This window comes from Montipora capricornis, chromosome 5, assembly GCF_036669925.1.
Source record: "Montipora capricornis isolate CH-2021 chromosome 5, ASM3666992v2, whole genome shotgun sequence".
Taxonomy (NCBI): Eukaryota; Metazoa; Cnidaria; class Anthozoa; order Scleractinia; family Acroporidae; genus Montipora; species Montipora capricornis.
Window position 1 is genome coordinate 10,101,851 of NC_090887.1, and position 25,000 is coordinate 10,126,850.

At 39.5% G+C, this 25,000-nt stretch overlaps 2 protein-coding genes and 1 long non-coding RNA gene across 4 annotated transcripts in view; 1 reads left to right on the forward strand and 2 right to left on the reverse strand.

The window, feature by feature from the left end:
* The first annotated feature begins 1,209 nt into the window (after window positions 1–1,209).
* Window positions 1,210–23,810, forward strand: LOC138049412 (uncharacterized). The gene is made up of 3 exons (XR_011132380.1): window positions 1,210–1,938; window positions 22,215–22,265; window positions 23,507–23,810. It is a non-coding gene; the product is annotated as an uncharacterized lncRNA (long non-coding RNA).
* Window positions 4,026–14,204, reverse strand: LOC138049411 (TNF receptor-associated factor 5-like). Its single transcript, XM_068895673.1, has 7 exons — window positions 13,261–14,204; window positions 10,570–10,621; window positions 9,926–10,033; window positions 8,195–8,359; window positions 8,026–8,103; window positions 6,490–6,567; window positions 4,026–5,654 (listed from the first exon to the last, which is right to left on the reverse strand). Exons 1-7 carry the CDS (start codon window positions 13,401–13,403, stop codon window positions 4,422–4,424), a joined length of 1,857 nt encoding a protein of 618 aa, XP_068751774.1. The 5' UTR covers window positions 13,404–14,204; the 3' UTR covers window positions 4,026–4,421.
* Window positions 23,811–23,950: 140 nt separating the features above from the next.
* Window positions 23,951–25,000, reverse strand: part of LOC138049409 (TNF receptor-associated factor 5-like) — an 11,033-nt gene continuing 9,983 nt past the window's right edge. For both annotated transcript variants that reach the window (XM_068895669.1, XM_068895670.1), the window contains exon 7: window positions 23,951–25,000. This exon is cut by the window's right edge. In XM_068895669.1, the coding sequence (XP_068751770.1) occupies window positions 24,562–25,000 (439 nt within the window). In that variant the 3' untranslated portion in view covers window positions 23,951–24,561.

Consider the following 25,000-nt stretch of genomic DNA (forward strand, 5'->3'; position numbering starts at 1 on the left):
CCCCATAATACACTTTGTTTGCCCCCCAAATTTTGCATAAACTATTGTTTTCAAATGCTCTTGGGGACACTGCATATTCCCAAGAGCATTTGAAAACAACAAAATTTGGGGGGCAAACAAAGTGTATTTTGGGGAGTTCGAAAATAGAGAATAATTACTTTCAAGGTTCACTTATTTTTCCGCCACCACAAGTCACTAGAATGACATACACTCGAACGCAACCTGACTCGGGTGGGTTACCTCTTTACTGGAAGTTAAGCTGGGGGGGGGGGGGGGGATGGGTTAGATAGGTCGCTTATCTTAAAAATGGACCAGTCTGCAATCTTGTGAGTCCTTGATTGTACGACATGACACTTCCCTAAATGTGTAGCTACAATCTTGGACAAAAAGTGTTGAGAATATTTAAAAACAGGGGTTACTTTACGCACTAAGCCCTCAATCTCGCACTCTAACAGCCACCCCCTCCCCCACTACAACCAATGTTGATAAGCCCAGGTTTCACATGCTTTGTTTTGCCTAGCAACATTGATCAGCGGGGAGCGGGGGCATTTGTGAACAAAAAAGAGAGCTGGTTTGTCATAGTTGTGATTGCAGTTAGTCCAAAACCAGAATTTTCTCAACAATTTTCTCCAAGATTGTAGCTGGCATTTACACTTGAACTCGAATTGTGACGTCACACTACAGTCAGTGAGTCAGCTATGCACAACAAAAAAGACGTGATACCTACAATCAGTTTAATATGCATGTACAAAGGTCATTTCTACATTTTACACATGTAAAAGTGACCCCTACATACCTCAATCTTAATGTAAACTAAGAATTAGTCTTGAATAAATTCTTTTGCACTCACGTCAGTGCGACCGAATTTTATTAAGTCAAAATTAAAAGACCTCATAGTGATAGACCTCTTTAGCTTGAATGTTTTGTTTTCTCAGTGTAAGTCATGTATGGTAACAGCTATTGCTTGGAATCCAATGAGAAAATAATATTTCATTACACGTCGAAAAGATATAGTGTCCAAGGAAATCAAAGTTTGTCTTCTGTAGGAAATTTTGATTATTAGCGTGGACCTAATGCTAAAAGCCGAGACACACTAGGCGACAGGTCTCTGCGACAAGTTGCCCCGTGTGCGCTACTTGCGAAACAAGTCGCTGGCACACGACGCCTGTTCGGTGCACACGTAGTGATCGTGTATGAGGGGGAATAATAACTAGTTTTCTAATTCAATATGGAGGACCAGCGAATACAACATGACGCTCTCTCATTGGTTCATTTGTAATTTGTCGCAGCGACTTGTTGCCGGAAGTGTACACACGGTGCAACACTGCTTTCGCTAATTTTATTGCTGCGATCAGTGGCATAAATTCAAACTGGTTTTTCACTAGACCAATCACAAAATTAACCGTGTTACACGAGGCGAATTGTTACGGCGACTTGTCCCCGCGACGTGTCGCAACGACTTATCGCCTAGTGTGTCCTAACCTTAATCCTAAGCAACCCTAGCTTTGCTAAGTTTAACAAAACCAAAGCAAGAGTGCAATCATCTGTAGGTTGACCAGAATGAACACTTCTCCTCTGATCCTTTTTAATACAGTGTCTTTTTTTCCTCTCTTCGACTCATGACGTCATTCGTTCACCTATACTTTAATCGAAACTCCTCTAGACCAATCAAATTCCGTGGCTTACACCGCGTTGTATAAACTACCAAGTTTTTAACCGAGTATCTCTGACACAATACCTCATTTACATGAAATACTGAGCCGAATTAAAGAGGATCAATTTCCACGCCCACAAAAATCGTGTCGTTGACAAGATAGCGTTTAGTTTTCAAACGTTCTTGCGAGATAAATTTGCAAAACTGTAATTGTAACAATTACAGTCATTCTTCTTGTTCTACGAGTCTGTTTTGGACTGTTCAAGAGATTTGGACCGCACAAGGTAAATCATCTTTTCACTCTCGAGATTAGCTGTTTTCCCTTTCATTAACTTCTCTTGTCAGCACCACGTTTTTATTGTTAAGTGTATTTTCTCTATTAGAGGCGATTATTTTAAAAAGCCCGGTTGTTCGAATGCTGTTGAACAAACAGGATTATAGTAAAATTTGGTTTCATGTTTTCAACTTTTTGGTGAAAGTTTTTTTTTTAATTTTTGTTTTTCAAGGTTGACTTTTGAAATTTGAAATTTTGCCAAAGATCAGCGTTGAACAACATTTGAAAGTTTAGAAATAAACTCCTTAGTTATTTTTAAATCTGGCATTAGCGGTTAATCGGCTCGTACTGGCGTGCGAATTGTTTATTTCTAGTTTGCGTCCGTGGCTCAAAAATGTCGCGTGCCAAAGCTCCCTAGTCTTAACAGACGCGCCAATCATGACACAAAGCAAAACATGTACGTGCAGCAAGTGCTGAGCTCGGAGAAGCATACCTGATACGGTTGTGACGAAAATGAATCCGGCACAGTTAGGTGGGACACTTTATGACAAATACATAACGTTCTATTAGACTGGCGACGTGAAGATCCTCATTAAAGAGTTTAAGAAACGGCGACTGCTACGACTACGACATCGCCACAAAACAGTGAAATATCATTGGTTAAAATTAATATAATCGTGCTATACGTGCAGCACGGGTTTTAGCCCATATTCTAGTGGTCCTCTTCATAACGACGACGTGGAATCACCAAATTAGCTTGTAAAGGCGCCTCTGGCAGCCGCTATCAGTCCATATTTGATCTCACTCACCCACCCACCCACCCAACCCGTTCATTTATGTGTAAGGAAAACAGACCACAACACCAAGGGTGTGAGTTTCTAAAGAAACTGTGGTGCTACGTCAGTGTGGAGTGCAACTCGAAAATGTGGATTTATCAAACGTAGTGATGATGGTAAATTAACGCCCACCCTAAGAAATATTTGTGAGCTTTTCGGATTTTTTGGCACAAAAATCTTCCTCGGGCCAACGATTGACTTCAAAGTCGTTTCCAGACTCTGTCAAGAGTTATAGTTCTCAGATCACCACCGGTAGAACCACTCCATTTTGGGAATAGGTCTTGGTGGTTTTCACGTTCCGTCATCGCCGGCTTTTTTGGTGGACGAAAACAAAAGATCTCTCATTAGCTCCTTTTGTTCGTTCACCAGAAATTATACATTACATCATTGTTATCTGTGTCGCAAGAGATTGGTTGCAAATCATCTATTCTCGATCTTTTGTAAAACCTTATTTTGAAATCAGGGTGTCCCCAAAGAATGAGCTTAAAACATGCAAAATTCTTTCACTTTCGAATTGACGGCAACTGATTGTGTGCATGTAGGCAACCCGATCATGGGGAAATTGTTTTTTAATTGCGTGACTTTTTCACTGTTGGTACGTTGCAGGAGGCTTACCTCCCGCCAGTGCTCCAAACGACGCGAAACATGACAGGAACCGGAAGTCCCGATGAGGTTTCTCCACCCCAGCTGACCAGGCGGAAGAACTACGGCTCGCTACAGAATGATCACGTGATCGACGCCTCTCAGCTTACACCTAGTTCGGAGACTGTGCTGACATTTGCAGATGAGGACAACCAATAGAGCATGTTTAAATTGACCTTTCGTTTTGTTTAGTTGAGAATTTTTTTTTAAAAAAGTTTTATTTAAGTTCAGTCTTAAACAGTAAAATTCCCAGGACTCTAAACTTGAACAGAAGTCGCCATTTTTTCTTTTGGACAGCTTTGTCACGATGTTTTAGCTGTTTTCTCGGGATAAAACAGTGTGTTATTATCAAAGAAGACAGGAAAAAAATTGGGAACAATAGTGTCTTGAGCAACCGAGCACGACTTCAGTAATACGACCTCACACTGCTATCTGTACAAGAATACCGAATAATGATCCGTACACGAGTACGGATAGCAATGCCAGGTCGTATTCCTGAAGTCGTGCTCGGTTACCCAGGACACTATATTGATCCAAAAGTAGCGAGGTTTGTATCAAAACAGAGGTCACTCCAGCGTCGCTTTCTCTCGGATGCTTGGTCAGTGAGCATACAACTGAATTTCGAGTCTTCCGTATTTTATCCAAATGATGCATTACCCTAACTAACAAATAAACGCAAACGACCCACAGCATCGTTTGCCATTACAATCGAATTTTTATCTTTGCACATCGATTTACTGAATGAATTTTCTGTACTGTCTGAACTTTCGTGACCGTCATGATCATCGTAACTGATTGAAAAAATTGCTCATTATCCATCTTGAGAATGTGGTGAAGTATAGCTGTAAAACGCACACACACACGAAGAAATTTGCGATAGATACCTTGTGCCATTCCTAAGAAGGAAGTAGCTTGACAGTGTGCAAACATTCTACTAGTCGCGGATAGTCAATATTAGCGGAGGAACGTATCTCATGCATTTTTTTTCATGTAACCGCAAATACAGATTGATGGACTATGGACAATCCAAGGGATATACTTCGAACTGGACCAAAACTGTGTCATGTCGTATGTATTTCCTTGATCTCAGTTTGCTGTGTGATACGAAATAGGCAAAACCAAATCCTTCATTTCTATAGCGTGACTGTTTTACCTTTTGAATTGACCGGAACAAATGTCGCATTTCCTTGGGTGACATTTGCATTTCAACATTTTTCATCTGAGATGATTCTTCCTGTTGGTCGATCAGGGTGAATACCACCGTCTGTTGAAAAGGCCATGGCAAGATGTCGTCGTTGTTACTTCTGACAATGTGAGCAAACAAGGATAAGTAATAGTTCTGTGATGCATCAAATCCATTGGGGCACATCGTTATGGCCATTCTATAGCCATATGGTTCTGAAAAGAAGGTTTCACTGGAAAAACAGGGTTTAGATGAGCCTGCCCTGGCTTTCCGGAAACGTAAATCAAACTGTGATATGGACCACACGAACTTGGTAGTCTTGCACTTGTTTTCGTCATGGAGGAAGTGTACCGATCCATTCATTTCGGTCAAATAAGCGGGCTGTGTGGTGTTTGAGGCCAAATCTTTCGGCTCTTTGTTTGGTATTCCCGTTAGGAGCCCCCAAACAAAAAACACCATTATAATGATGTCAATTAAACCATATTTACGTGAATTTTCACGGAGAGCAGAAAACTGCCCACGAACGTCCTCCAATAAGCTCCTGTCTCTGTGAGTCTCATCCTGGAGTTTTCCTAATTCAATTGTTATCAGGGTGACTTCATTCCACAGAGCACTGGCTTCATGAGAATCGCACTTTCCTTGACGAAGTTTGGAAACTGCTGCCTCAAGATTTTGCAGTTTATTTTTGATCCCCGTAAACTCCGCCGGTAGATTCTGCAACCTTTTGTATTTTGGAACTAATTTTTGCAACTCATTCACTGCATCATGAAGTTCCAATAACTTTTCATCTGAGAATTCATGATGTGGAGATTCTTGGGCTTCATCCTGCGTTTGTAATTCAGTCAATTTCTCATCTGCCAAAGAAATTTTATCTCGTAGCTCCACAACAACTTGCGACAATTTTGTAATCTTCTTATTAGAGATGACCATTTGGGCTTCTAGTTCTTTAACGGTACCTCTGTTGACAGTTGATAAGGCCTGAAACTCTGCAAGTTTTTCACACGCCAATTTTAGATGTGATTCTGTGCTTGTTTTTGCGTGGTCGGCAATCGCTCTCCGTTGAACCTTATCCAAGAAGGTAAACAGGAAAAAATATCAGTGATTTTGTAGAAAAGTTTTGAAATTGAGTTCTTTTGGAAGATGTAACGTTTTCTATAGTGTTACTGTATATGCTGCGAAAAAGATCTTCAAGTTCTCCAATATCCTTGTGACAGAATAAAAGAATTATCTCATTTTCATCGATTCGCTCTTCTACAGTACGGTATCTCGAGCAAATGATTTAAATATTTTTATGAGCAAAATCGGCAATTCTTACTTTGCGCAATCCTCACTCCTTATACTTCGTGTTATATTGACTAACTACTCCCTCAGTATTGCTTTTCTTATATTTGAAGGCGAGATGTTGTCAAATTCACTTAGTTACCCCTGTGTACATGTATTTTTGGGGATAAGAGTCATATGCACAGATGTAATTTGGCTACTTATTCTGGGCAAAACACTTAGCCGGCCCCTGGCAGTTGCAAAGTAGCGTGGCAACAAGCTCGTTATTGGGGTTAAATGAAAGTTTTGTTGTTCTCGGAGTGCTGAGAAACTGTGTTTAATAAACGCACTTCATCAGTGTTAGTAGCGACAAACGCTCGTCTAACGGTAGTGATGTTAAGCGCAACAAGCGCGCGCGGACAAAAAGTCGGGTGAGACGAACGCTCCCTCTCTCTCCAGGACTCGCTCGGCTCGCCGGTGTTTCACACCTTGCCGCTCGCTAACTTAGCAGCCTATTCAGAGGCTAGTTGAGAATAGGGTCGCACACGTATGTCACAAACGTACCCAATAGAAATAATTGAGCGAAATCACCACATGTTATCGACGTGTATTGTGATTATAACCCCCTTAAATTGCTCACCTTAACTTTACAACCAATATGAGCAAATGTGCAATCAACCTTGGTGTTAGGGCAACTCTTCTCAATGTGATCATTCATCTGAACAAAAATGATAAAAAGTGGCTTGTAAAAGGCTTTATTCTATACTAAGTACTTAAATGTAAAAAAATGTAAATGATTTGTTTATAACTATAGTGGAAATGCACTTTAGTTAGCTATCAAGCTAGTTCACAGGCTCCCCAGTTTTAATAATCTGAAAGAAACAATTCAAACTTAACAGAAACACGATTAAGAACCCCAACTGGCAGGAGGCAACCAGTTGGCTATTTACAAAGCGTGGTAGAGTTGAATCCGGGACAACCGGAAACAAATCCTAACCAGAGCTTAGAACGGGATTTGAACCCGGAGCAGCCGCGTGCAAACCCAACGCCCTAACCACTCGACCACACCGCCTCCCAGTAGCCCTTATCGGATTTATCAGCGGTTTTACCGCATAAACGAGGCTAAGGGGTCATTTTGTATCGAATTGACCCTTAAGCCTCTTTTGCATGTAGTTTTAAACAAAAGAAAATGTGCCTGCAGGCTCAACTCCAATAAGGTCTATTCAACCATTTTTCCTAATAACGACGCAGCCTGTCCAAAATTTCAAAGAACTGATGTGAGCAACTTGACGTTTAACAGGCATGAACAAATTTCAAAACCTTAATTAAGGTAACAGCGTTGACTGAATAGGACATTTCTTTGTCTACATGATCTCATCACTTCTTGTAATTGTTGAGTACAAATAAAGCTGTTGCTGTTGTTGTTACCACAATGGGCCAACTCCGCGTTCATGTCAGCCTCCTCTTCAAAGCGAGTCTAAGTGCGAAGTTTTTGTGATGGTAATTGGATCTACTTTACATATGAATGAAAAGTAATTTTCACAACGAAAACTTCGCACTTAGACTCGCTTTGAAGAGGAGGCTGGCATGAACTCGGAAATGGCGTATTTGTTCTTACACTACTTGGTTTAGGTTTTCGTGTTTCTTCGACCAAAGAAACTTTCCCAGGAACTGAGTCTATTAATGTTTTGGCAACTCGGACAAATTGAATATTGAGTTTCCTTTTTAGCACTGTATTAGGTTTATATAACGTAGAAGACTTAGGGTGCGTTCGATTGACCCTATTCCGGAATAAGAATACGTGGAGTTATGATTTAAAACGGTATGTCTGGCGTTTTGAAGCAATAAGGATAATAAAGATACGTTTAAAATAGCCCTTTAGCTGGTGTTTGACATGAATCTCCGTATAAAACAAGGATTTTTAACTTCTATTCCATGTATTCCTATTCCGGAATAGGTCTATCGAACGCGCCCTTAGTATTACTAGACACCAACAGGTTTAGGAAGAAACCAGCCAAACTGTAAAAAAGCTAAAAAGGTAAACTTGCTATGGACAAGGTGGTCCCAATTATTGGAGAAGCAATCCTTCTAATGTCTGGCCCTGTTAATCTCCTAAATGAAACAGACCAAAGACACATACGGTAATTGAACTTGAAAATGCCGGAGTGTGATTTACCTCGTCCCGTGAGATTTTGTGTTCACCACACTTCTGAAGACAAGTCATCGGATATTTCTTGCACGAGTCAAAGTGATCCTTAAAGATAAAACACACGCTTCTCAACAAATCAAACGTTTATCTTACTTCAAAATGAATCCTGGTATAACTGTATTATACATATATTTACCTGTTTCAGTCGCCAGACAATCGATGTTTTACAGTGTTGGCATTTGACTTTCCTCATTGGACATTCACTGGTCACGTGCTTAAGTAAATCCTTTTTCAGTGGAGCCACTTTGCAGTCCTTATTGGTACACTGGACTCCAATGAAATCGCAAGTAGCTTGATGTGTCTGGAACGCAAATTGGTCAATACAGCGGTTTTCAATGAGTGTGAAAATAACTTGCGTTTGCTTCGGTTTTGAATTAATTCGTTCTGTGATTGGCCAGCAAAACTCTCGCCAGTTTCTCAACGAGTGAGACGAAAAACCAAAAGCAGTCGCGACTTGCACGAGCCCATTTTCCCGCGCTTGTCGCCAGCTACACGTAATTGCTTCGAATTCTGATTGGCTCATTGGGCTGTTTGCGTCTGTTGTGATTGGTCACAGTAATTTCCTTTGGTTTTGGTTTTACGGCACTCAAATGAAATTCGCCGTATCTTAACTCTTTCACTATATCATTAGATTTTAAAAAAGTTCCTTTTTTGTATTCTCACGAGACAACACGACAGACACGCGCGGATTATCAAAGAACTTGGGCAAACACAAAAAAACAAATAAAAAATGTCGGGAATAGATCTCTCACAGCACTCCCGCTTGTAATTTCTCCCTTTTTATTGTGCGTTGACTCCCGTAAATTCTCTCAATCAAATCTCTTACACAACCTTCCAAAAACGAGAACAATCACAGTCCCGAAAAGAAATGTAACATGAACCTTTGTCTAGTTTTGACAGGAACTGCAATTGTGTCTTATCTCCGATCAACACGCTTCCATATTAAATCAAAACCTCAACAAAACAAACATCACAATTTTCAAAAAAAAAAAAAAAAAAGAAAGAAACAGCGGACTTGAATAGGGTACTAGCAATGTTAGTAAAAACCTCTAGTGAGTGGGCAAGATGATTTAAACAAAAATACAAAAAAAAAAGACCAACCCAAACAATATAAATGATTCACCCTCATTTCCAAGTCAAACGTCCATCAGTCATCAGTTGAGGCCGATCGCTTTGGTAAAAATAGATATTGGAATAATGAGGGAAGACTTAGGCTGATGAAGGTTGACTTGAAAAGGAGCAGTAAGTACTCCAAATAGAAATGTCTCCTTTTATCTCCATTCTATGTTATTTCAAATTAATTAATTTAATTACTTTGAGGCCCATTTCGCTGCCTTTAGAGCGGTTTTCAATTGAGTGTTGAAAATAATTAGCGAATTGCTTTGGTTTTGCATTACTTCACTCAGTGATTGGTTCAAAGTTCTCGCGCCATTTTTTCAGCCAATCAGAAGTGAAACCAAAACCAATCGTGGCTCGCGCGTGCACATTTTCCCGCGCTTTGTGTCGGATACGTGTAATTACTTCGAGTTTTGATTGGTTTACTGGATTGTCTCCGTCCTTTTTGATTGGCCAAAGCAATTACTTTGGTTTTGGTTTTACGACACTCGATTGAAACTCGCTCTATATTTCGAAAATGCATTCATGAAGAAATAATTTGTGGATTGATCTGAAGACAAAATTTTCAGCTGGCTGTTAAATAATTTCACAAGTTAACATGAACATTTTCAGCTGGTTGAATTTAGCAAAGGAACGTCTAAACGAAGCGTTGCTTCTATTTTTTAGCCAAGGCTATGAATAAATCGTGTATTTAACATGCCTCCCCGATTCCCACAAAACAAAAACCAAACAAACAAACAAAGGCCGTCACCTCTACGTTCCTGAGTTCATCAGTCCATTTGCAACCATTTGATTCATTGGGACATTTCACAATGAAATCCAAAATGTTTCGCTTAATTGCAACATCAGGATAAATATCCTGTTAAAGGAAGTACACAAATGTTAATCTATTGTTTTTCAAGACCAGTGGAAATTCACCACTGGTGGCTGACACAACTTTATGGGTTCTGTGTGGGTGTACAGTGATATGCTCAAAGTTTTCTTTTGAGAAGGGTCATGAATTCAAATGAATAGTTACGTTGCTGTCTCTTTTCAAAGGAAGTAGATTTCCTTTTCACTCAGACTGTTCCTGTTTTTGCTATATGTGTAACCACTACAACCTGCTTAACCAATAACTGACCACAGATAACCATTGTTGGTGGTGTAATAAATGCTATATACCACGAATTCAACCCATTTTGTCGACACGGGCCAATACATATGTCTGGGCCTCCAGTAATGTAACTGAACTTTTAAACCCTGAAGTTCCTTTATGTAGTGTCTAGTGTGATCGTGTAGTGACAATAACATCCCCTTCCAGGACTATTCCTTAGCAATTTCGGGTACCAATGAAAATAAGGGTTTTCTACTTAAGAGTAACGATAATAGTTTGAAGGTACTGTAACTGGTACATACCTTTGGGTTACGCTCATCAATGGAACGGCGGTCGATGGGACATTTCCTCTTCCTAAAACGTAAGACCAGATTTGGAGAACTCTACCTGGCTGATTTTGTCACAACATTCAAGGTGTGTACTTTTTCAAGCGTGCAATAAAACGAATGCCATGTAAATTTACATTATTCAGTTCTTGATGTCACATGTTCAGTCACGTCATGTATTTCGAGAGTTTACTGCCATTTCAGTTTTGCGTTCTCGTCTGCTCTAATTTTTTTCATTAAAAGGAAGAATAAACACGTCCTCTCGTCAATGTCAACATTACAGTTTTTCAAACTCATTTATTGCCCTTTCGACTTCTACCTAGTGCTATAAAGACCGATTCTCAATTCCATCGAACTGTCGGCTAATGAGATGGCAACCATCTTGGTCAACTAAATGAAAGCCTTGCAGCAGTTTTGGCTGCGAAATACAAGTTTACTCTCTACGCAAGATATCTAGAAAATGTTACCATCAAGCAAAAAGGTCGTATAAATTTCGAAATCCAATGACCTGGAGCGTCTACTAAAGATATTCCTGACCACTTAAATATGATTAATATAGTTTGCTTTAATTTCGGGTGCTCTTGGTAATGTTCGACTGTTCTTTTGGTCTAACCGAGAAGCAGAAATTAGAGAAAACTTTGCATGCTTTGTTGTGTCGAATGCACAGGGCTCGTGTCTACTGTTCGCCTTTTGCATACAGCGGGTTCCGCTTCCCTGAGTATAAACACGACAAGCTTCTTCTGAAAGCTGTTTCAATTTCTTCTGTTTTGCATCCCATTCATGCACAGGAAACTTTCCGTCCTTTCTAGGTAGCCCAGTCAAGCTTTTATCCTTCAAAGGCATCACCTCTTTCAACTGCTTTGGCAGTCCGAGTGCGTTGATTGTCAGAGAATGACACGCGGTTCGCACATCAGTGAATCGTTTATATATTGACCGCTGAGTCCACTGAATTCTAGATCATCTTTACAAAACACACATCCACTCCCTAGTAGTTTCATTATCGTGCATTATGCATCAGTTTAATAGCATGTTTCATCAGCCAAAACAAATTTTCTTGGCAGTGGCTATTCGTACGGGACCCGTACACCGACCTATATTTGCTATTCATACGAGAGATTGCAATGGGAAATTAGAAAAGGACCCAGCAGAGTTAGTTCAAAATAAATTCCTAAAGTGGTTGCTGGGAGTTAACAAATACTGCAACAACAATGCGTGCAGGGCTGAAACAGGACGGTTCCCAATGACAATTGATGCTCAGTGTAGGAACTTTAAGTTCTGGTTAACCTTAACCAAAAATGAATACAAATTATCCCAAATAGCATACAATGACATTAAATGGAAGGAAAATAAGGCTTTCTGGAGCAAAAAAATCAAAGGCTCATTGGAACAGATAGGATTAGGAGACCTCTGGATGAAAGCACACTATGTAGACATAGGAATTGTAAACATCATCAGGCAACAACTCAAGGATATCGAACTACAAAGATGGCTAAGTCAAATAAACTGACGACACCAGAAACTGAAAGATGCTAACCAAAGCAACAAAATGAGAACCTACCGGTTATTCAAAACGATAGACAATTACAAATGTGAAGACTACCTACATCAGGTCACCAATACATGACACAGAATAGCCCTAACAAAACTGTGACTGAGCAACCACAAATTAGCCATAGAGACAGGACGTTATTCAAGAGCGCTCAAGAAACCTGCAGAAAGAATTTGCCCAATTTGTAAAATAGAAATGGAGGACGAATACCATTTTCTAAATATATGCCCTGCTTACCAGGAAAAACGATGTTCGTTACTAGACTATTTGGAAAAAGAATATAGAATACAAATAAGCAGAATGTCACCTCATAAAATATTCATGTTTCTGATAAATCCCCCTAGCGGAAATGTTAAAATACAAAAACTAATAGCAAAACATATATTCGAATCCTTTGAAAATAGGAAAGGGGAAGACGGATAAAAGTAAATCCTCCAGGACTTATTTAATTAATAACCTTTTAACCATGTATATTTTTGTTGTTTGTAATTGTTAGTTATTTGGAAATTGTGGTCGATATACTATTTATTGTATAAGACTCCAAATAAAACGTGTCTGTCTGTCTGTCTGTCTGTATGTCTGTCTACGAGAGTCTTCTTAGAATGATTATGAACGACATAGCCACACAGTTATTGAAAGCTAACCGTTGTAAAATGGGTGCTTAGACTTAAATACTGTTTATCAGCGCTATTTGAAATGGGTGCTTAGACTTAATGCGAGAAATCACAAGGCAGGTCAGATGGCCAGTAACATCGAACGAAGGAGGTAGTTCGTGAAATAAACCGGCATTAATGCCGTTGTTTGATAGCTGAAATGTAATGACAGAATTAAAGACGAGGTAAGACTTTCCAAGTGTTATTGAACCTGTAATAATCATTCTAAGAAGACTCTCGTATGAATAACGAATATAGGTCGGTGTACGAGTCCCGTACGAATAGCCACTACCAATTTTCTTTAGACCGTACCAGACGAGATACGTGTACGTCGCCTTCCAGGTGCCTGAAGCAAGCAAGCTGCAAGAGCCACAACTCCTTATTAATTAAGCAACATTCTAATCGTTCACATTAGTGATATAACCAGTCATCACAACGATCGAAATCTTGTGAAGGCTGATGTACCTCTTCAAAGACTTCTCCAGACACTCTTTGCAGAATCTGTGGCCGCATTTGGTCTGCACTGGTTCTCTCATGGGACACTCACAGATCGGACAACAATACTCAGGCGACACTTCACTAACAAATGTGTACTCGTAACCGGGCATGATGAAGTCGAAAACTGACGCAGTGTCGTTGTTAGCCTTGAGCAGCGCCTTATCTTGACGCCTGATCAGAATAAAGGAAAGATTCAATCTATCCCTATGGGTGATATCCGTCAGCTTTCACGTGTAGTGTCACGTGACTTTAAATGTAAACAAATAAACCATTCGAGCAAATATATCGTGAGACGGGGTGGTCGAATGTACATAAAAGTCAAAATTTCGGTCTCTTTTTTGCGTGGGACTTTCAAATGATGCAACGGAGACACTATTAGGATTTGGCGTGGGACTTAATAGTTCTACACTCCTATTTCGACAGGATTTAAGATTACGGGGGTGAGTTTAATAGGTTTTGCCCACATTCGAGTTCTGATACTAAGCGGAAGGAAACGAAATGTATTCCTCACATTATATTATAATGAATACCTTCATGTGTTAACATTTGAGGTCATTAATAAAAAAAGATTGAACATGATTTGAGTGTGGTTTACACGCTGCATCAGTTACACAAGTCATAATTTGTTATCTGGGACGAGCGCCGAGTCGCAGAATCGTCACGAGTAGAAGATGTGCTTATGGTACTTGTAGAACGACTCCCAGTACCCTAAATCGTGGGTAAGAAATGCGAAGAGTGATCCGATCAAGTTTTTTGATTTTCCGGGCGAAGTTAGAGAAAGCGAGAGACGCAAAAAGTGGATAATGGCTTGTTATCGCGGTGACTCGTTTGTGTGTACGAAGGACAGTTACATTTGTAGTTTACATTTCGTCGGCGGAAATGATCAACCACTCGAGGATCCAGACCCAATATCTGCTGTGGCAAGCAAAGAAAGAGTAAGTTAACTTGATTTGAAGTGTTATTTAATGTTACTTGTTGTTTGAACTTTAATTTTATATCGTGCATAGGTTGTCGCGACTCAATCGAAAACGAAAGGCATCTGGTGAACGAGGTGTAGTCAAAGAGGTAAAAAAGGTAAATTCTCTGTTACGAGCCTGAAGGCCCATTAAGGCCGGCGCTTATCTCCGGTAGTCAAAGAGAGGGGAAAGAAAATTTGCCTTGAACGGTCAGCCGCAAAAACTCTGTTAACGATTCATCGCCACACGGATAAATCAAACGAAGAGCATGCAGCTGCCAAAGCACTTTTGGATCTGACCTTAGCGCCAGTCACGAATGCAGAAGAACTTGAGCAAACTGACCAGGGGCACCCAGCGTCAATTTTCGAAAAATATCTGTTCGGAAGGCGATTTGAGATCTAGAATTTTCGGAACATTTGTTTTGAAATTTCTTGCTTGCCTGCCTGTCCTAGGATTTTTGAACATCTAAAAAATGCTATAATTGCCCATTTTTAATGGATTTTTACCCTAAAAAGGTCACCTAGAATCTTCGGGAGCCTTTTTTTCTGGCTAAAATTTTCGAAAAGGTAAATTTTGATCCCTATAATTTTCGGATCACTAGACTTTCAGCTAGAAAATCCGAACAGATAAAAGAAGATTACGGGATAAAAATATGCCTATATCTACCGTTTAAATACCAAAATACGTTTAACAATGCAATGTTTAAGTGGTTTTGAACTATATTTTCGTTGGGTGCCCCTGACTGACGAGTTTCCTGAACCGAGCACAGCTGAAAATCTCGATCAAACTTTTCCAGAACCGGTGGAGTCCCACGTCAACCGAAGCACATAGACCGATAAAAAATTCTCAAACAATGCAGCACGCAAGTTGGTAATAAACCATGGAATATTTTCCACCACAGAATATATTTTCAAGAGTGCATCTCTTATTCTACTTTCATTTTTCGTTTTGAGTGTAAAACCTTTTTTTCAATCATGCAGACTATGTAAGGGCAGGAACAAACTGATGAAGTTTTTATTTATGGAGAAAGTAATGGACCCACAGAAAACCTACCACTACACAGGTACACAAACTAAATTATAATGATAGACAATCAAAGGATGACAAAACGTAAGCGGCGCAGCTAAGGTGAGCATGACCTTCTCCTCGGCTGCGTGATGTAAAATTTCCTCCAAGAGTCCTTCTCAATCAATTTGTCACGACGATATTTGTAATATATTATAGGTATGACAAAGGAATGTCTTGAGCTGATTAACTGGATTTACAGTGAAGTCAAAGAAACGAGTCAGCGAATGAATAAAACTAAGACGGGAAAGTTTTGTCTTTTTCAAAGTTTGGATCTACTGGTCATTCCTTCCACTACAGCGGCGATTTCAATCAGCGAAGACTGCAAATACAGGGGCACCCAACGAGAATATAGTTCAAAACTACTTAAACATAGCATTGTTAAAGGTATTTTAGTATTTAAACGGTAGATATAGGCATATTTTTATCCCCTAAAAATTTTACATCTGTTCGGATTTTCTAGCTGAAAGTCTAGTGATTCGAAAATTATAGGGATCAAAAGTTACCTTTTCGAAATTTTCAGCCAGAAAAAAGGCTCCCGAAAATTCTAGGTGACCTTTTTAGGGTAAAAATCCGTTAAAAATGGGCAATTATACCCTTTTTTAGACGTTCGAAAATCCTAGGACATGCAGGCAAGAAAGAAATTTTACAACAAATGTTCCGAAAATTCTAGATCTTAAATCGTCTTCCGAACAGATATTTTCCGAAACTTGACGTTGGGTGCCCCTGCAAATAGCCGCTCACTGAAACTCCACGCGCTCTTGCAAATATTTTTTAAGTTCTGCGACATTGATTGTGTGGAAATCCCTCTTAGTCATCTGCTTACACATGTTGACCTTGTAACTGTTGCAAATTATAGCAAACAAGACGACTTGTTAAAGTTAGTGAGACCTACTGTAGCTATTCGCCGTTTCGAATACATTTAAAGGCTCACTGACACAGAAGGCTCGACTTGCACAAACTCAAATCACAATCATTCTGTTTTAATACTGAAAATGCTGCCCGAGGCCGCTTTTTCTAGACCGCTATACGGACCGACTCTTAGCTGGTAAATAACTTTTTTTTTTTGTTTTCTCTCTCTCTCCCTTCCTCTTCACTTTTTTAATTGTTGACTCGCACCGCGCTCGATAGCGAGTGCAGTATTAAAGCGACTTACAAAATAAACGCTTGAAAGAGAAATATTTTTATTTGAATTCTATTTCCAAACCTCTTGTCTCATATAAAGTAACTTCTGTATGTAAACGGATTCGGTGTCAAAAAAAAAAAATGGAAATGTAAGGTCATCACACAATCTCACGCAACCCTTGAAGGCTAGGATTCCGCCCCGGCGCCGTGAACGGGCCGGATGAGAAAATTCCGCCCGCTCCCGGAACCAATCAGATTGCAGGATTTGTTGAATTCCGTCCGCTCACGCACTGAGAAAAAAATAAATGTACATATGACAATTTTAATACATGAAGGTATTCGTAATAACATAAAGCGAGAATGTGGGCAAAAGCTATTAAACTCACCCCCGTAAGCTTAAATCCTGTCGAAATAGGAGTGTAAAACCATTACGTCCCACGCCAAATCCTAATAGTGTCTGCGTTGCATCATTTGAAAGTCCCACGCAAAAAAAGACCGGAATTTTATGACTTTTACGTATATTCCACCACCCCGTCCTACTATAGGTTTTTATGCCCGATCTGCTCGAATGTCCGAACTTTCGAGGTTTGTCTACATCAAACGTCACGTGACACTACACGTGAAAGCTGACGCTCAAAAGGTGAGTTACGCGGGCATCACCCGCTATAGTACGTCCTATCATAGTTAATGCATGGAGATGAAACTGGACAAGTTCCTTTGTTTCATGTTTTTGTCCGTATTTTTGGCCTTGACCCTGCAAAAAACACACGTTTTTTCGAGAAGATAACCAATTAAATCCTTCGATTAAATTACGTGCAACTAATTTGCGAACCCGTGCGAAGCGAAAACAAAAGATTGTGCAGGGTCACAGTCAATTCAAAATCGATTGCAACAACATTGTGCTCGCTTTTGAAAGTTCTAAGGTTTCATAACCAGTCCCTCGATTAACTATGGTCCTATAGTACAGGAAGTGTGATAACAACTGCTGCCTATCGAGCGAAGAGCAAAGCGGAGAGTAAAGAATGAATGACATTTGTATTGTAATTCAAATACAGTGTATTAATACAGGATAACTTAGGTAAATAGAGACATTCTATGTAGTCATTCCAATGGGAAATCAGACAAATTAATCCCTGAAGCGACGAAGAGTATATTTCCGAGATATCTGAGTTGAAACACATCTTGCTGAATTAGCTATCCGAATTAGCTTAAGTAACCATGTTTTAACATATTGGAAGCGAATATTTCCTAAAATCAGAGTTAATTTCAGCCCAGCTTGCAGCGTTCTTAGCTCATGGCTGATACTTCGGTACCATATGACGTTATTCACCGCGCAGTTTTATGACGGGCAAATTTGTGGGAGAAATCGAAAATACAATTTGCCCGAATTGAAATTCTTTTAAGTTCTTTGACTGAGGAATTAGCATAAAATTAAAACCAGAGCGTTTTCAGCGGTTCTCTGGCGTATTTTTGGTCGAAAAAACAGAATTATGGGGTCACTATGGCTGCAGTCGCGTACTATATATGGGTTATTGACCAAGCGTGAGGTCAAGATGGCTGGATGTTGGCCAAGTAGTTCTTTTTTTTGCGTGTTTATGGACCGAGACGAGGCCATCATGACCGAACAAGCTTGGTTAATAAAAGATTTATTATGTGAATTAATTTGCCCAATATTCTGTTTTAGTATGTACTAAAACAGTGGATAGCATTGAAGGCATCCTCTGATTGGCTACTCATTATGACAAACTATTCATCTCCTAGCAACTGGCCCAGGGTTTGCCCCCAAAAAGATTGTTATTGGTGCAGGAATAAATAATAATAAATTATTAGTTAAAATCATCTTTTTAAGTTATATTATCTGCTGTTTTAGTATAAATTAATTTAACAACTATATTCACCTGTATAGTTGGGGGCTAGTGGTGGATATTTACCAGCAAGGTAATATCCACCACTAGCCACCTCCGATTCGGATTGTTAATTAGTATATACCACAAAACTGAATAGTGATCTCCACATGCGCTGATTGCCTAACTCGGAGGTGATTAGCCAAGTACTATTTACCTCTCAGTGGCTGAAGAGAAGCAAAATGGATCCTCACGCGCAAGATTTAAAATTTCCAACCACATAATTTACAAAAACAATGTAGTTCTTTGGTTCACTTTTTATTCAGCTTGTGTGGTTATCACTAAAACAATAATTATTCACCTCAGTGTCGGCGAATAATTATTGTTATAATCAGTACTGTAGTATGATAATTATTGATCTCACTACTATTGCAAGAATGACTTAACTTCGTACTATAATTATAAGGCAGTAGACCAGTTCAAAGGATCGACTGTCTCAGCACAAAAGAAAATATTAGAGCAAAACTAAACGCTTATCGTCCATAAGCTCAGGTATATATTACAATATAAGCGTATAAGAACTAAGCAAACAAAAATTCCCCTTGACAACAACAAAAAAACTATAGAAAACAAAATAATAGAATATATATAATTATGTGTACAATTTTTGAAGTATTGTGGCTGCTGCTTATTTACAAGTAAACAAAGGAACGAAGGAAATATGTAGTAATTAAGACTTAACTAATTCACAAGGCAAGAAGTGTTATGAAAACGGAATGGAGATATTATATTAAAAGTTACTTACAGAAAAGTCAGAAAACAATAATAAATATGATTACAAAGTGAAATTTAGTTGGAAATTCAAAACTATGACTTACATTTGAGGAGATGATTTTTATACCACTTTTTAAAGCTACTAATAGAGAGCCGTTTCAAGTTTGTTGGTACCGTTTCCCATAATTTAGAGGCAACATATACAAAGGTAAATTTACCAGTGTTGGTCCTTACTTTTGGTCGATGAAAATTACCCTTGGAGGCATATCTGGTGTTATACTTGTGCAAGCTAGAGACTGTTCTGAGAGAATCATAAAACAGTGAAGGAATATTGGAGGACTTATTAAATATCTTATGTGCGAGTACTACGCATGTACTCAGTTTATCATGTTATCAAATTTTAGAATATCGAGGAGTATATAAGAAACTTGGGATGACTGTCTACTATCAGCAAAAAACATACAACGAATGCATTTATTTTGAGGAGAACAAAACTTGTTTTAATTTGATAGGTAAGTATTTCCCCAAACTGCAACTGCATAGTTTGAATAAGGTATTTCAGTGTATAATAAAGTTGCTTGAGAACATGTATACTCACATAGTGTCTTAATTTATACATGATCCCAATGTTCTCAGATACTTTGTTTTTAACATGAGTAATTTGATCTTTCCAATTCAAATGTTGGTCTATATAAACACCAAGGTACTTAATACAAGCCTTCTGCTCAAAATTTAAAATATTTATAGGAGAAACTACTTATTTTGCGTGGTAAGGTTATTAACATGAAGCTAGTTTTTTTCATGTTAACAGATAATTTATTAAATAATCGAACAATAATTAAGAACTCGAGTCATGCATTTCACAGTTCATAACTGCTTCAATATCATTTATGTCATCTGAAGTATAGAAAATGTTGGCATCGTCAGCAAAGAGGCGAAAGGACAATTTGTTAGATGAGTTGGCAATGTCATTGATATAAATTAAAGACAATAAGGGGCCTAAGGTAGACCATTGTGGTACACCACAAGTCATCTCTAATAAATTTCACTTACACTATTCGCCGAGGGATTACTGAGGAATTGCAGGCAGTTTACACTTGAACTCGAATTGTGACGTCACACTACAGTCAGTGAGTCAGCTATGCACAACAAAAAAGACGTGATACCTACAATCAGTTTAATATGCATGTACAAAGGTCATTTCTACATTTTACACATGTAAAAGTGACCCCTACATACCTCAATCTTAATGTAAACTCACACTTAGTCTTGAATAAATTCTTTTGCACTCACGTCAGTGCGACCGAATTTTATTAAGTCAAAATTAAAAGACCTCATAGTGATAGACCTCTTTAGCTTGAATGTTTTGTTTTCTCACTGTAGGTTATGTATGGTAACAGCTATTGCTTGGAATCCAGTGAGAAAATAATATTTCATTACACGTCGAAAAGATATAGTGTCCAAGGAAACCAAAGTTTGTCTTCTGTAGGAAATTTTGATTATTAGCGTGGACCTAATGCTAAAAGCCGAGACACACTAGGCGACAGGTCTCTGCGACAAGTTGCCCCGTGTGCGCTACTTGCGAAACAAGTCGCTGGGACACGACGCCTGTTCGGTGCACACGTAGTGATCGTGTATGAGGGGGAATAATAACTAGTTTTCTAATTCAATATGGAGGACCAGCGAATACAACATGACGCTCTCTCATTGGTTCATTTGTAATTTGTCGCAGCGACTTGTTGCCGGAAGTGTACACACGGTGCAACACTGCTTTCGCTAATTTTATTAAGCAACGACAACGGCAACGGCAACGAGAACGTCATCTCAAAATATAAATTCGCTTTATTTTAATCGCGTCGTGTCTATTTCAATCTTTTTGATATGGCAGGGGTGTGGTAGTTCCTTAAAAATGACATTGGTAGGAACGGCGCTTAATTTAGGGGAGAAAATGGTAATTTATCCTCAAGTGCTAACGTTGTCCATAAAACCTCAAATTTGGCTATTTCACGTTGTAGTTTTGCTGACGACGGCAAAGAAATGGACAGAAGTGAAAAACGCACGTGCAGGGCGTGCAAAGCTATTGTTTTTGCCCAATGAATATGCAAATTTGTGACGTTCTCGTTGCCGTCGCCGTTGTCATTGCTTAAGCTCTCTAATGTCGCGTGCCAAAGCTCCCTAATCCTAACAGACGCGCCAATCATGACACAAAGCAAAACACGTGCAGAAAGTGCTGAGCTCGGGGAAGCATACCTGATACGGTTGTGACGAAAATGAATCCGGCACAGTTAGGTGGGACACTTTATGACAAATACATAACGTTCTATTAGACTGGCGAGGTGAAGATCCTCATTAGGGAATTTAAGAAACGGCGACTGCTGCGACTACGACATCGCCACAAAACAGTAAAATATCATTGATTAAAAGAGCATAAATAATCGTGCTATACGTGCAGCACGGGTTTTAGCCCATATTGTAGTGTTCCTCTTCATAACGACGACGTGGAATCACCAAATTTAAGGTTTTGACGACAACGTAAGCATGTAACATAGAATCTGTCATTCTCTGTTTTCACTCTGAAACCGCACGTTCTAATTTATTTTTAGTATACTTCGCCCATATTGTAGGGCGTCAACGAGACTAAATCGCGAAAGACTTATGATAGAGCCAAGTTATATTTTGAGGTGACGTTTTCGTTTACCGTCGCCGTCGTAGATCTCAAGTTCCCTATGAACAGGGACTTTATGGCGTTGTCGTAGTGATAGCCGTCAAGGTTTCTTAAACTCCCTAATTACCAACCATTCTCGAACTAGTGCTCAGGCTTAGTGATATACTGTGCGTAAAACGTAAGGGAATGATGTTTCAGTGGACGTTGTCCAATGTGATCCCATGGTTTATGCCGACCCGAGAAACCGAGTGCGAGTGTGTTTCAATTGGTTTTGCGTTTACCTCCATTGAATACAGATATGGGGCGATGTTTTTAAACCGAATTAATTTTGGCAATCAGAGGAAAACCGGTGTAAACTGTTAAAACACTAACTGCTTTATGCAACGCACGTTTAAAAGAAAACCAACCAACTTGAATCGATGAATCGGTTGGAGGTTTCTTCATCTGCTTCAGTCTGTCGAGTCAATGATTTGGTTTTGTCCCGTTTTTCAGGAAGCTCTCTCGACTGATGCGGAATTTAGCGGAGCTGATATTTACATTCCTGTAAGTTGACCTTTTATCCTCGTTAACAAAAATTGAACGATTGAGAATTAAGATCACCGTTCATTTGTAGTCTTCATATTCATTCACCTTAAGGCAACCTCGTCCCCAGGGTCTCTCTTGAGGCAGAGAAGAGAGACCCTGGGAACGAGGTTGACCTTAAGGTCCACTAGTCCACTATAAAACTACGTCCCCTTGAACAACATCTAGGTCCACTTTACCTCATGAGAGTGGTTTATGGTTATGGTTTATGTTTTAGGATTGACTACTCGTACGGCACATATCACGAAGTCTCATGGCGGTATACAATTCTTTTTCTAGGGTGAGATCGGACGTCAGCTTGTAAAGGCGCCTCTGGCAGCCGCTATCAGTTCATATTTGATCTCACCCACCCATCCACCCAACCCGTTCATTTATGTGTAAGGAAAACAGACCACAACACCAAGGGTGTGAGTTTCTAAAGAAACTGTGGTGCTACGTCAGTGTGGAGTGCAACTCGAAAATGTGGATTTATCAAACGTACTGATGATGGTAAATTAACTATCACCGTAAGGGAAACATTTGTGAGCTTTTCGGATTTTTTGGCGCGAAAATCTTCCTCGGGCCAACGATTGACTTCAAAGTCGTATCCAGACTCTGTCGAGCGTTATAGTTCTTAGATCACCACCGGTAGAACCACTCCATTTTGGGAATAGGCCTTTTGCAACTAACGATCACATGGTACAAAATCCGCCATGCTGGAGGGCAAGCTCATTATTATTCCCCCACTGGGACATTAAAACAAAGAGACTTGAACCAGTCAAGCTTGACTTGCCTTTGTTTTAATGTCCCAGTGGGGTAATAATAATGAGCTTGCCCGCCAGCATGGCGGATTGTGTACCACGTGATCGTTAGTTGCAAAAGGCCTATTGGGTTTAGGTGGTTTTCACGTTACGTCATGGTCGGCTTTTTTGGTGGACGAAAACAAAATATCTCCGGCTCATTAGCTTCTTTTGTTCGTTCACCAGAAATTATACATTACATCATTGTTATCTGTGTCGCAAGAGATTGGTTGCAAACCATCTATTCTCGATCTTTTGTAAAACCTTATTTTGAAATCAGGGTGTCCCCAAAGAATGAGCTTAAAACATGCAAAGTTCTTTCACTTTCGAATTGACGGCAACTGATTGTGTGCATGTAGGCAACCCGATCATGGGGAAATTGTTTTTTAATTGCGTGACTTTTTCACTGTTGGTACGTTGCAGGAGGCTTACCTCCCGCCAGTGCTCCAAACGACGCGAAACATGACAGGAACCGGAAGTCCCGATGAGGTTTCTCCACCCCAGCTGACCAGGCGGAAGAACTACGGCTCGCTACAGAATGATCACGTGATCGACGCCTCTCAGCTTACACCTAGTTCGGAGACTGTGCTAACATTTGCAGATGAGGACAACCAATAGAGCATGTTTAAATTGACTTTTCGTTTTGTTTAGTTGAGAATTTTTTTTAAAAAAAGTTTTATTTAAGTTCAGTCTTAAACAGTAAAATTCCCAGGACTCTAAACTTGAACAGAAGTCGCCATTTTTTCTTTTGGACAGCATTGTCACGATGTTTTAGCTGTTTTCTCGGGATAAAACAGTGTGTTATTATCAAAGAAGACAGGAAAAAAGTTGGGATCAGTAGTGTCTTGAGCAACCGAGCACGACTTCAGTAATACGACCTCACATTGCTATCTGTACAAGAATACCGAATACCAATGATTCGTACAAGAGCACGGATAGCAATGCCAGGTCGTATTACTGAAGTCGTGCTAGGTTGCCCAGGACACTATATTGATCCAAAAGCAGCGAGGTTTGTATCAAAACAGAGGTAATTCCAGCCTCGCTTTCGCTCGAAGGCTTGGTCAATAAGCATACAAGTGAATTTCGAGTCTTCGTATTTTATCCAAAAATTTAATGGTGCATTACACTAACTAACAAATAAATGCAAACGACTCACAGCATCGTTTACCATTACAATCGAATTTTCATCTTTGCACATCGACTAACGAAATTTTCTGTACTGTTTAAACTTTCGTGACCGTCATGATCATCGTAACTGATTGAAAGAATTGCTCACTATCCATCTTGAGAATGTAAGTATAGCTGTAAAACGCACACACACACAAAGAAATTTGCGATTGATATCTTGTGCCATTCCTAAGAAGGAAGTAGCTTGGCATCGTGCAAACATTCTACTAGTCACGGATAGTCAATATTACCGGAGGAACGTATCTCATGGATTTTTTTTTTTCATGTAACCGCAAATACAGATTGATGGGCTATGGACAATCCAAGGGATATACTTCGAAATGGACCAAAACTGTGTCATGTCGTATGTATTTCCTTGATCTGAGTTTTCTGTGTGATACGAAATCAGGAAAACCAAATCTTTCATTTCTATAGCGTGACTGTTTTACCTTTTGAAATGACTGGAACAAATGTGGCATTTCCTTGGGTGACATTTGCATTTCAACATTTTTCATCTGGGATGGATCTTCCTGTTGGTCGATCAGGGTGAATACCACCTTCTGTTGAAAAGGCCATGGCAAGATGACGTCGTTGTTACTTTTGACGAGATGAGCAAACAAAGATAAGTGATTGTGCTGTGATGCAGCAACTCCATTGGGGCACATCGTTATGGCCATTCTATAGCCATATGGTTCTGAAAAGAAGGTTTCACTGAAAAAACAGGGTTTAGATGAGCCTTCCCTGGCTTTC

Bases quoted from the DNA above. Each gene is read 5' to 3' on its own strand.
- LOC138049411 (XM_068895673.1), bottom strand. From the start codon at position 13,403: ATGCCCGGTTACGAGTACACATTTGTTAGTGAAGTGTCGCCTGAGTAT. The intron at 10,034-10,569 runs GTATGTACCAGT...TTCCTTTAACAG, and splicing joins TTGATGAGCGTAACCCAAAG to GATATTTATCCTGATGTTGC. The intron at 6,568-8,025 runs GTAAATCACACT...ATTTTTGTTCAG, and splicing joins ACAAAATCTCACGGGACGAG to ATGAATGATCACATTGAGAA.